Below are 12,622 nucleotides of genomic sequence, written 5' to 3'. Positions count from 1 at the left end.
GCGGCCGCGACGGCGCTGGGTAAAATGGCAGTGCTGAGCCTCGTGTCGGAGTGAGGGGGACTCGGAGGAGAGTGGGGCGCTCTAGCCGTTCAGTCCGGCCGCCCGCTAGCTCGCCCGCCCGCTGCTGCACAGCAGCCTCGGCCCAAGTCGCGGCCCGGGAGGGGAGGGAGGGCGCCCGGCCGGGCCCGCGCTCCGACTCTACCTCCCGGCGCCCCGGCTGCTGCCGCGCGCCCTCCAGCCCGCCCGTCCCGGGTCCCCCTCCCCCCGCTCCCTCCCCGCCCCCTCCCCCTCGCCTCCCTCCCTCCCTCCCTCCTCCTTTCTCCGGCAGCAGAAAGCGGAGAGTCACAGCGGGGCCAGGCCCTGGGGAGCGGAGCCTCCACCGCCCCCCTCATTCCCAGGCAAGGGCTTGGGGGGAATGAGCCGGGAGAGCCGGGTCCCGAGCCTACAGAGCCGGGAGCAGCTGAGCCGCCGGCGCCTCCTCCGCCGCCGCCTCCTCCTCCTCCGCCGCCGCCAGCCCGGAGCCTGAGCCGGCGGGGCGGGGGGGAGAGGAGCGAGCGCAGCGCAGCAGCGGAGCCCCGCGAGGCCCGCCCGGGCGGGTGGGGAGGGCAGCCCGGGGGACTCGGCCCCGGGGCGGGGTGGGAGGGGGGGAGAAGACGAAGACAGGGCCGGGTCTCTCCGCGGACGAGACAGCGGGGATCATGGCCGCGCAGGTCGCCCCCGCCGCCGCCAGCAGCCTGGGCAACCCGCCGCCGCCGCCCTCGGAGCTGAAGAAAGCCGAGCAGCAGCAGCGGGAGGAGGCGGGGGGCGAGGCGGCAGCGGCCGAGCGCGGGGAAATGAAGGCAGCCGCCGGGCAGGAAAGCGAGGGCCCCGCCGTGGGGCAGCCGCAGCCGCTGGGAAAGGAGCTGCAGGACGGGGCCGAGAGCAATGGGGGTGGCGGCGGCGGCGGAGCCGGCGGCGGCGGCGGGCCCGGCGCGGAGCCGGACCTGAAGAACTCGAACGGGAACGCGGGCCCTAGGCCCGCCCTGAACAATAACCTCACGGAGCCGCCCGGCGGCGGCGGCGGCGGCGGCAGCAGCGACGGGGTGGGGGCGCCTCCTCACTCAGCCGCGGCCGCCTTGCCGCCCCCAGCCTACGGCTTCGGGCAACCCTACGGCCGGAGCCCGTCTGCCGTCGCCGCGGCGGCGGCCGCCGTCTTCCACCAACAACATGGCGGACAACAAAGCCCTGGCCTGGCAGCGCTGCAGAGCGGCGGCGGCGGGGGCCTGGAGCCCTACGCGGGGCCCCAGCAGAACTCGCACGACCACGGCTTCCCCAACCACCAGTACAACTCCTACTACCCCAACCGCAGCGCCTACCCCCCGCCCCCCCAGGCCTACGCGCTGAGCTCCCCGAGAGGTGGCACTCCGGGCTCCGGCGCGGCGGCCGCCGGCTCCAAGCCGCCTCCCTCCTCCAGCGCCTCCGCCTCCTCGTCGTCTTCGTCCTTCGCTCAGCAGCGCTTCGGGGCCATGGGGGGAGGCGGCCCCTCAGCGGCCGGCGGGGGAACTCCCCAGCCCACCGCCACCCCCACTCTCAACCAACTGCTCACGTCGCCCAGCTCGGCCCGGGGCTACCAGGGCTACCCCGGGGGCGACTACGGCGGCGGGCCCCAGGATGGGGGCGCGGGCAAGGGCCCGGCGGACATGGCCTCGCAGTGCTGGGGGGCTGCTGCTGCTGCTGCGGTGGCGGCCGCCGCCTCGGGAGGGGCCCAACAAAGAAGCCACCACGCGCCCATGAGCCCCGGGAGCAGCGGCGGCGGGGGGCAGCCGCTCGCCCGGACCCCTCAGGTACACAGCTGAGTGGGGAGGGGGCTGGGGCGAGCGGGTCCGGGGGGTGGGTGGCGGCCATGGGGAGCAGGCCACAGTCGTGGGCTCCCCTCGGTCCTAGGCCCCCACTGCCGGGGAGCTGCCATTGTCTGGCTCTTCTCTCTTAAAATGGCTGCCTGTCTGCCTTCCTCTCCTTCCCTCCTTCAGCCTTTGTGTGGGGCTTTTCCAGAGGTGTCTACTGCGCTTCTCCCACTCCCCTGGTCCCTTCGAACTCCGGGGGGCCTTCAGGGGGGTGCAGGGCAGAGTGTGCCCGGAAGGGTCCAGCCAGGGTGAGGGGGTGCTGGGGGCTCAGGTTAGGGGAATAGGCAGCGGTAGGAGCCGGGGAGTTGAACGAACATTTCCTTGCTCACCTGCCGCTCCTCTCTGTCCCCCCTGCCTGCCTTGAGGCTGTTCCCCCGTGTGTGTATTCAAAGAGGGGCCCCTCGGGCTCAGGGGACCTCGAGGGAGGGCAGGGGCCTGTTTGGGGGCAGCTAGAGGCCGGCTGCGGTTCACCCAGGGCAGCCCGGTCCGTCTCCTGTCTTGGTCTCCGCTGGCCCAGTGGCCTGGGCTTCTCTCTGGAAGTGCTGGTAAACAGCTGAGTGATTGGAGTAGTAAGTGCAGATTGCTTTGGTTTGGGATTTGAATTATGGAGGTAAAATCCTTCTGTCAAAGCCAGGAGACAGTTGGTCTTAGGTTGACATCCTATCTGTGATCTGATTGGCTCCCCATCTCCTGCTCTTGGCCATTTATAATTGCCTCTGATGTAATGGTACAACAATCCTGATGAGCTCATAAACTTTTACACTCTGCTTTTCTGCCAGTGATAACCCAAACCATCGCTGCCACTATCTGCCTTTTATTCCAGAGCTGAAATTGGCTGTGACCTTGAGGAGGGAGGTTTAAGCAGCAATACTGTATCAGCAGGAGCAGAGCCCCAGACAGGCTGCCCTTGTTACATTGTGCCAGAAACAAAAGAGGAGGCAATGGCATTTTTCTTGTACCTTGGATTTATTTTGCTTGTTATGTTTTATGCAGCCTGAAATAGATTCTGTGTTGTCAGAACAGTAGCTGAGTTTTTCTCTACAATGGGTTTGCTGTTTGTTTTGGTTTTGTGACTTTCCTAATGGTATAAATGACTTCTTTGATGGCTCTGAAGATGCATTTGTCTTGAGTAATTTTGACGCTGTTCACTTAGAACTGGAATTATTTTACTGGGCTTTTTATTGAGTGGCAAATGTGTGTGTGTGTGTGGGGGGGGGCGTTTCTTGTTAATAATGATTTTTGTTTAGAACTGGAATCTCAGAGAATTTCACATTAGGTTAAAGTGTTGGGTTTTAAGCAAGGCTGGCCTCATTCTTTGTTTACATGTTGAATCTTGTTAACACTTTCTTTTGTTAATTGAACTTTAGGAGAGCAGCTCAGTTTGAAAAGTAGCCCGAGTCTTTCATGCTCTTGATGAATTTTTGCCCTTTTCCTCAAGGCTTGGTTTGGTAAAATTTATGGTTCATTAAAAAGACTAGTTTTTCTGTTTTGTCATCAGTGATTTTAGAGCTTTGATTAATTTTTTTCTTTGCATTTGTGTTTCAATTCTTTTCATCTTCCAAGGTATAAAGATGTGACCTACAGTGGCACTTAAGATTCACTTAGAAATTGCAACATTTAGGTACTTTTTAATACATCCTATTTTATTTGCATTTTGCTTTTCTTCTCTCTCCATCAGTGCTTGGTCAGGGAATATTGGGTAGTCATGTATCTTTTCAAAGAGGGAAAAACCTCCCTCATGCTCCAGTAGCCCAGCATTTGTTTTGGGGCCAAGAGGAGATTTTGTTTATATATAATTAATTAGCTGTATTCTCTCCCTATCCTAGAACTACTTTTCTACTCTTCTGTTGAGCTGGGAATTTTGAAAATAGATGTGTTAGGCTCTGGGCATAAAGCTTTGTGTCTTGAACTTCCCTGATGTTCTACATCTGGGTGAGAAATAAGAAAATGTTTGTTTTTCTACTACTTGGAGGATAGTTTTCTCTTAAAATGTACAATGTTCTCATTTCATTCTATAATCTACATGTTTCCCCCTACTAGAGGAAATAATTTGGGGTAAGTTAAAGTTCATTAAAAAGCAAAATTGTTTTGAATTCTCTTGGTTTGGGATTTTTTTTTTCTTTTTAAAATCAACTTTAGCTGTGTATTTTCTGTTTGTCAGTCATTAAATGAGTACTTTCTGTGTGCTTGGGTACTGTGCCCTTTTCTGTCCTGGATAAATGATAATAGATATGGACCTTGTTTAGAAGTCTGTCAATGCTGCTGGTGGTAATTTTCTGATTCTCTTTTAATATCATCTGACCCAGCACCCTACATAACAGATTCTTACTTAATTTCAGTTTAGTTACCTACTCCCCTGAGACCTAGGGAATGAGCTGATAACATTCACTTGTGGAAGAGAGTGCAGCTTCAGTTGGTGGGCTTCTTCAGCTGTGTGGCAGTAGTCTAGGTCAGGACTTTGTTCTGAGGTCTTTGCTGCTGGAGGTAAACTTCTTATCAAAACATGATGCCATACTCTTAAGTATTCTTAAATAACAGGATCTTTCTCCATTCTCTTTTCTCCCTAACTTGGTCTTATGGTAAGACTTCTTTTCCAACACAACGAGTAACATAGCTGAGGTGAAATGTTCTTATTTTACTGTGCCTTAATGAAATAAAGATTAGGTAAGAGTGTGTGTGTCTTATAGGAGCTAGCATAGTTTCAGCAGGCAGACTTTTCCTTTATTTCTTCATAAGTGGTATTGTGTCTCAAGGTGTCAAGTCCTGGTACTGATGAAATGGTTTTAGGTTACTTACGTACTTGAACTTGATGTAAGGCTTTTTACTTTTAGCAGTAACACCTTGCAAGTAGTTCCAGTTTATTTTGGTAAAAAAATGAAATATGATAAGTAGTTCAGATCAAGTTGGATATGATTATAGAAGTTTGGCTGTTAGTTTCTGCTGTGGAAATATCAAGAGATATTTCCAACTCCTGGGAAACAGAGGAATCCTGGATTTATTATGGGAATGCCTACTGGCAGAAATTCTGGGCTGGCTGAAATACAGGACTCTTGGAGCTCTCTCAAGTAGGAGGGACCAGGAAAACCACACTGAGATGGCACTTTAAATTGTGGGGGCCTCATGTTTCTCTACCAGTTTGTGAGACAACAGGGAGTGATGAGAGATGGGATGGTGGTGTGAGGAGAGAAAGTGGCCAGGTAGGCTTCTTGTGTATTGATTCCTGTGAGGACTTTTTTATATTCCTCCCTTTGTGTGGCACAAAGTAACCATGACAAGTGGCACGTGCTCTAACAAGAGGTCTCTCATTGCATTAAACATTCATATGTTGAATTGAGTTCTAAAAGGTGTGGTGTCCACTACGTTAGGCCATTCACGAAGAAGTTAATGAACTTTTTTAAAAAATGGGAATAGGCTAACAAAGTAATAGATTGTTCCCTTTGTTAGTCTTGTCCCCCAAAAGAGTATATTAATTGGCTTCAAATCTCAAAAATTCTAGAAGCAATTGAAGCATGTGAATATGGTTAAAATATGGTATTCAAAATAAATTGGCACCAAATAATTCTTTCCTGCCAGTAAGTTGTGATATGTGGGGCTCTGAAATGGAGTCTGGATACTCTTAATTTTTATCTGTGTTTTTCCTTGTTTAGATTGGTCGTTATCGTTACTGATACCCACTGAATTGTGTGCTGCTTGGTGGTTAAGGGTTAAAGAGTCCAGGTTTCAGAGGAGGAGGAGTGTGGGAGCATGGGTTCCATATGCAGCTCCAGATTAAGCTGTGTGAGATGGGGCAAGTCATTTGCCTTTTGTTTATTTTCTCCTCATCAGTAAGATGAAGTTTTACTGTGATGGTGCATATCTGTCTATGTTTACATAACCGGCTTATTGTAAGGGTGTTCTTACCTATCAGTAGGGGTCTTGAGACCATTTTTCGTCTCTTGGGTTTGAGGAACTCATTGTTATCTCCTGAGGATTCACAGGAAAAAGTTCTGTACAGTTGGGTGCTACAGTGGTCTGTGGACCTTTACAGGAAAAGACCTACCAGACTGTTTCCTTAAAACTATTTAATCTGTTTGTCATTGGTCATTTCACCTATCTGATTTTATTTATTTACCGTACTGGGGATTGAACACAGGGACACTCTATCACTGAGCTACATCCCAGCCCTTTTTAAAAATTTTTTTGAGACATGGTCTTGTTAAGTCATCCAGGTTGGCCTTGAACTTGTGATCCTCCTGCCTCAGCCTCATGAGTTGCTGTGATTACAGGCCTGTACTACTGCACATGATTGGCTGGTGGTTTTAAAACACTGAACAGCAACCGAAAAATTAGGCAGAGACCATTAAAGCAAAACTTAAAAACAGTTGCTTCACTGTCCCCAGAGGAGAATTTATATTTGGGGTGAATTTTTTGAGGGGTAAGGAGGTGTGGGGGGTGGTAGAGGTAGCATTTAGCTCTCAGACTCTAGTGTTTGGGCAGGTCTAGGTCTGGTTTGGGCAGTTGGTTGTAATCCAAGTGCCTGGACTTGTCCTGTAAGTTTTGCTGAGAGAAGACCAAAAGTTTCTGAGCCTGGAACAGGAAAAACTAAGTGTTTTCAGGGTCCATTCATAGGTATATTTGTCTTTTCTCATACCCGTGATTTAAAAAACTACATGGTATGGTTTGCATGTGGTCCTGGAAGTACTGTTCTTTCTTTTCTCTAGCACATCTGAATTTCCATTTTTTTCTCCTCATGGCTTAGTAGTTTAGAGGTGTAATTTAGGCTTATTAGAATTGTGCTAGAAGGAAGCTTCCCTTTATAAAGGAGGGGGGAAGGGAGAAGGAAAGGTGTTTGACAATTCTCTGCTTGACACAGCAGCTTCTTCCTCTCTAAAGGAACCAAATGTTTCAGAGCTTTGTGTAAATACTTGCTGAGCTGTCAATATGTACCCAGGAGGTTTCTGTAGTTAAGATGTAAAAGGCTCTATAGAATGTTTGACAGGAAAATTAATAAACAGTTTTCAAGCAAAGATAATACTAGTCACCTCATGTGGAAGAATAAAATAATATTGGCAAAAAAGACTTGGGGATAGAGAAGAGGGCAGTGCTGGGGGGCAGGGAGCATAGAGATAAGGAGAGGGGATCTAAAAGATATCTGAAGTAGAAAGATGTCTTGAAAGTGAAACCACTGTGACCCTGGCTGCATGTTAACTTGAAGGCACATTGTAATTGCTGGGTGGGGTGGTGCAAGCCTGTAATCCCAGTGATTCTCAAGGCTGAGGCAGGAGGTTCACAAGTTCAAAGCCAGCTGAAGCAACTTGGCCAGACTCCTAAGCAACTCGGTGAGACCCTGTCTCAATATGAAAAAAAAAAAAGGATGGGGATGTGACTTGGTGGTAAACACCCCTGGATTAAACCTCAGTACCCTGCCCCTGCTCTCCCCCAAATCAATTACAATTAAATAGTGAAAATAAACAGAAGTTTGGAAAAAGTTCCTGATTTTCCATCGTAAACTAAATATAAGCCAAAAGCTTGGTTTATTAGAGTTTAAGTTTTAAAACCTTGTTCCTTTAGGAAGGTGTTGTAGTTTGGTGAGATGTTTTTGGGGTTGGGTTTGCATTTTTGGAATATCAGAAAGGAGAAAAAAGATACTGCAACTTAAGTCTTTACTCTCTCCTCTGCAGACTGTAGTCCACTACCCAAATATAACTATTCATAGTTCTTAACTAGACTTCTCTGCATTACTTATACATGTTAACATTAATGCCCCCTGGCTTCTGAGTCAATACAAAGGCCCTATGTTGGGGACTTGCTAGATTCTTTTTGAAGAGTTATGTGGGTAGATTTAGTCTTTGAGTTTGAATTTCCATTTTAGGATTAAAATGTTTTGGGGCCCCTTCAGTGACACATTCTTTTTATGGAGAAAGAAGAATAATCTATGAATATTTTAGCTGTCTGCCTGTGGTACTCTGGTAGCTTTGTGAGATGACCAGTGAGCCTTCTCAGTTTCCTCTCTCTCTCTCTCTCTCTCTCTCTCTCTCTCTCTTGGTGGTGGTACTGGGAATTGAACCCAGGTCCTTATACATGTTAGACTGGGTGGTAGAGCACTTGCCTCTTTTTAAACTAAATCCACCTGGGCCTGGTGGGTGCACACTTGAAATCCCCATGACTTGGGAGGCTGAGGCAGAAGGATCACAAGGTTAAAGCTAGCCTCAGCAATTTAGGAAGATCCTTAGCAACTTGGTGAGATCTTGTCTTAAACAAAAAAGGTCTGGGGATGTGGCTTAGTGTTTAAAGCACCCCTGGTTCAATCTCTAATATAAATAAATAAATAGATATCCACTGACTTTGATACCACATTTCTTCACAAGAAGTGTCATTTTATTTATTTATTTATTTTTAAGCAGTGTTCTGGAAGTGCTTTTTTGGATTTAGCTACTTAGATAGTAGCAGGGGATAGAAACATAATTATGGCCCTGACCAAAATTTTTAGATTTAGCTATCTTGTAAGGACTATCAGCTTATTTTAAAACAAAATCCAAAAACTCAGGTCAACACATACATTGGTTGTCTAGTATTGCCAAGGCCTTTCTCAGTAAGATGATTGGTAAGGGTGTTAGAACTTCAGACTTATTGCTGAGAGCATTGTTTCAAGGTCAGGGAGCTCTGGAGATTCTAGTGGGGGTGGGAAATACTCCTATTTAATTCTGATTGGGTTCTAGAAAGGGGTTTAAAAGAAAGGAGATATCTGCTTTAGAGGAATTTGTTTTTCATGGAGAAGTGTGCTTATGTGCTCACACAAAACAAAGCAAGTTTTTATAAATGTATATAGACAAGCTGGGTGCTGTGGTGCACTCCTATAATCCCAGTGCCTCAGGAGGCTGAGGCAGGAAGATCCCAAGTTCAAGGCTAGTCTCAGAAAGTTAGTGAAATTCTGTCAAAAAAAATTAAAAGGGTTGGGGATGTAGCCTAGTGGTAAAGCACCCCTGGGTTCAATCCTTAGTACCTAAATAAATAAATGTCTATAGACCAAGCTAAATACATGGGCTGAAGAAATTCAGAGTAATCAGAATTGGGCAGAGTTAACCTGGGAGAGGTTTTCAAAAGTATTTGTGAACCTAAGCATTGAAGGAGGAGAAAATTACGATGTTAATTTTCCTTTTATCCCTAAAGCTACTCTAAGTCCAGTGAGCTTTACAAAATCCAGATTGCACAACCATCCTTATATCTGTAGTTGTCTCAATTGTCTGTTGACTTTGAGAATATAGACTCTAACCATGAAATTCTCTGAAAAAGTGGTTCTTGTGACCATTTAGGACCTTTGGTACAACTTGCTAAGTTCTTGGCCAGTGCTTGTTTGTAGTAATTGTGAGTTTGGAAGGTCCTGTCACCTTCAGAGTTCTGTGTTCTGGGCAGCTCTGCAGTGATGGTGTTTCAGCTTTTGTTGATGAGCCTGGACTTTTTTTTTCTCCTCAGAAACAATAGTCATGAAGTACCTATTGGGATTCTTATACTGCTGTTATTTCTAAAGAGCTTGGAGTTGTGCTCAAGCAGAGTTGCTTCGATTAGACCTTGTATTGAGGGTTGATGTGTTGGATAAGCCTGCAAATATGTGGTTTGCCCATCTGTTCATAGAAATGGCCTTTAATATTGTTTTTGATTAGGTTGGCTGTGGCCAAGAAGTTCATAAATGCTGCAAACACATGCTTATTCCTTATGGAGCCTGTGAAATGTGGTGGTTTTGGGTTCCCTTTACCTGCTGGTCTCTGTATAGTTGGGCCTGGCATTTGTCAAGGGCCAGTAGTGCATGCCTAACAACTGAGAGTTCATGGGGTATTCAGTTCCAGGCTATAACAGTACTTCCTCCTGGAAGAGAACAGTGAGTGACACTGCACCAGCGTGGAAGTATGGAGTCTTGAATACAACATTCTAGTGTAGAAATTTCTCTTTGAACTTCTTTTGACTTCCATTTTGGCATTTTGCAAAAGTGGGTCTTTAATAACTCAGAATTGGGCATGGATGCTGGTTCATCTGCCATGGACAGTAGATGTGTAGGGCCTCCAGATGAACTCTAGTTAATTGCAGATCTTTCAGGAATTCAAGTTAGAGTGAACATTGACTTAATGGCTTTGACTGGCTCTTCCCCGAAATTGCCTCTCCCCCCATTTAAGTAGAAGAAATTAGTTCTTCATTGAATGTGAAGAGACATCTGAGTGAATTTGTTTGTTTTTGTTACTTACTTGTGCGTAGCCAGAAGATTGTCTTGGGACAGGTTGAGTCTTTATTTCCCAGTGGCTTCTGCATTTTCTAAGGGTGGACTGGAATGGGAAGAAGCCTAATGCCAAGAACGCATTCCAGCATGCTGCAGAGAAGGAAATTTGATCTCTAAAATGTTGACTTAGTGTTGGTTATGGTACATATTAGAAATCACCCAGTAATCCAGGACAGATTTTTGTCGCCCTCCAGGAAGTTATATTGATATTAAATACTAAGGGCCTGGGTATAGGGCTGGGTGCTCTGCAGGCCCAGAGCACTGCTTGAATTGCCACCCATATGAAGAGGAAGTGTGCCATGTGCCTTTTTCTCTCGTTTGCATTTGAGCTTCTTTATGGCTTTGTTAATTCTGTGTTCCCAAGTCTGCAATGTTAGATATTAGACTTTCTCCTCCCTTGGCACTAGCACATTCATGATTTTCTGTGGCTCATCACCAGAAGCCAAGATTTTTGTATGCTTTTCACCCTTGTTAGCTTTCAGCTTGTTTGTTTATAGGCATCTCTATTAAAATTAACCCTCCCTTCCCCCTAAAATCTAGCTTCCAGTATGATGGCATTGGGGGAGCTTGGGGGTCAGTGTGATGTCTGTCATTTAAATAATCCATTTGCTGTGTGCTTGGTATTTTATTTTCCTTGAGCCCAGCTTGCTTGCTGTGCATGAGTGCATTTGGGCCCAGCTGTTTACTTTCAACTGATTCAAACCTTGTGTACTTTGACTTTAAGAAGACTGTAAATTCAGCCACGTGGTAGAGGATTAAAAGTGACATTCTGCTGGTTGCATCCTTTTGGAGGAAATAGTAATGTCTTTGGGTTCTTTTTTTTTTTTTTAAATGTTTTTACTAGTTGTTGATGGATATTTATTTATTTACATGCGGTGCTGTGAATCGAACCCAGTGAGTCACACATGCTATGCAAGTGCTCTACCACCGAGCCCCAATCCCAGCCCTTAAAAGCATGTTCTTAGTGATTTCCCCATTCTGGGATTGACATTAGAGTTTTCTGCTGTCCTCAGAGAACAAGTCACCAGGCCAGAAATGCTGGGAATTAGTTGTTGTTCATTATCATACCTTCTGAGGCAAATACAGGTGGCTTTCTCTCTTGCCCTTTCTGTTCTGTTCCTGAGGTGGTAGAATTCACAGGTTGGTGAATTAGTTCAGGAGTCTGAAACTCTTTATAATTCAGGTGTGGATATCTTGCCTTGTCCTTTTTAAACTTCTAACTTTTTACCTGTTTAGTAATTTGGGCTGCTAAAGAAAACTGTATTGTAAACAGTTTGGGGAACAATTATTTAGGTAGTTTGTGCACAATGTTGTCTTGAGATAAGATCCTCTCTTAGAAATAAGATCATGTTACGGGTAAGTATTCATGATAGCTGTCATGTATTGGAGTGCTTACTTGTGCTAACCACTGTTTGGTTCTGTTAGGAATTTCCTTATTTAATCTTCAAAACTCTAGAAGAGGTGGATTCTATTATTCCTCTTACTTCACATTTACAGAGAGTTTCAGATTCCTGAACTAATGCTGGATTAACCTGTGAATTTCACCATCTCAGAATAAGAAATGTGCTCTAGGGAAGAGTTGGGATATTTTTTATTTATTTTTGTGCTAGGTAAGTACTCTACCACAAAGCCACATCCCCAGGCCCTAGAGATTTAAAAAATATATATATTTAGTTGTAGATGGACATAAAACCTTTAATTTATTTATTTATTTATTTATTTATTTATTTATTTATGGTGCGAGGATCAAGCCCAGTGCCTCTCACATGCTAGGCAAGTTAGCTATAACCCCAACTCAGAGTTGGGATTTGAATCAAGGTTTGTCTGATTCTCCAGAGCTGTGACATTAATAAACAAAAACATATACACATAAATTTGTATATGTACACACATTTTGTAGTGCCAAGGATGGAATCTAGGGCTTTTTGTATGCTAGGCAAATACTCTTAACACTGAGCTATACCCGAAACTAAAATTTTGCTTCTCCAAAACAAATGATTCAAACACTAGGACTTATTGGGATGACATTTTCCCAATTGCCTGAAACTCTTAAAATGAGGTTAAAAACTGAAAAGGTTTGATTGTATTTTGTTATTTGTTTGTAGTACTGTGGATTGAACTCAGGGATGCCCTATCGCTAAGCCACATCTCCAACCCTTTTCATTTTTTATTTTGAGACGGATCTTGCTAAGTTGTTGAGGCTGGCCTCAAACTTGCAATCCTCCTGCCTAAGCCTCCCAATTAGCTGGGATTACAGAATGTGCACCACTGTACATTTTAGTTACAATTTGATATCATGCCTAGACCTTGGTTCTGTCTGCCTCTTACATTCAGGGTTTTGATTGTCTTGGTTTCTGATGATAGTCATGGCACTTGGTTTATAGCTGCCTTGTGATTCCAACAGTGAGAGCTGTCAACATTTAGTCCTCAGGTCTGCTTCTCAGGAGAGATCTTTGAAATTACAAATCAGGCTGTAAATAAAATTGGTCTA

The 12,622-nt window shown here is 46.1% G+C and overlaps 1 protein-coding gene across 2 annotated transcripts in view; it reads left to right on the top strand.

The window, feature by feature from the left end:
• Positions 1–660: 660 nt before the first annotated feature.
• Arid1a (AT-rich interaction domain 1A) overlaps positions 661–12,622 on the top strand; it is a 76,708-nt gene continuing 64,746 nt past the window's right edge. For both annotated transcript variants that reach the window (XM_046469233.2, XM_046469232.2), the window contains exon 1: positions 661–1,823. In XM_046469233.2, the coding sequence (XP_046325189.1) occupies positions 699–1,823 (1,125 nt within the window). In that variant the 5' untranslated portion in view covers positions 661–698. The remainder of the gene's footprint in view (positions 1,824–12,622) is intronic.

The sequence above is a fragment of the Marmota monax genome, unplaced genomic scaffold, assembly GCF_021218885.2.
Source record: "Marmota monax isolate L192 unplaced genomic scaffold, Marmota_monax_Labrador192_F-V1.1 WCK01_AAM20220418_F8-fsc00008, whole genome shotgun sequence".
NCBI lineage: Eukaryota > Metazoa > Chordata > Mammalia > Rodentia > Sciuridae > Marmota > Marmota monax.
Note: the sequence above shows the minus strand (reverse complement) of the source record. Positions and strands in the feature narration are given on the sequence as shown.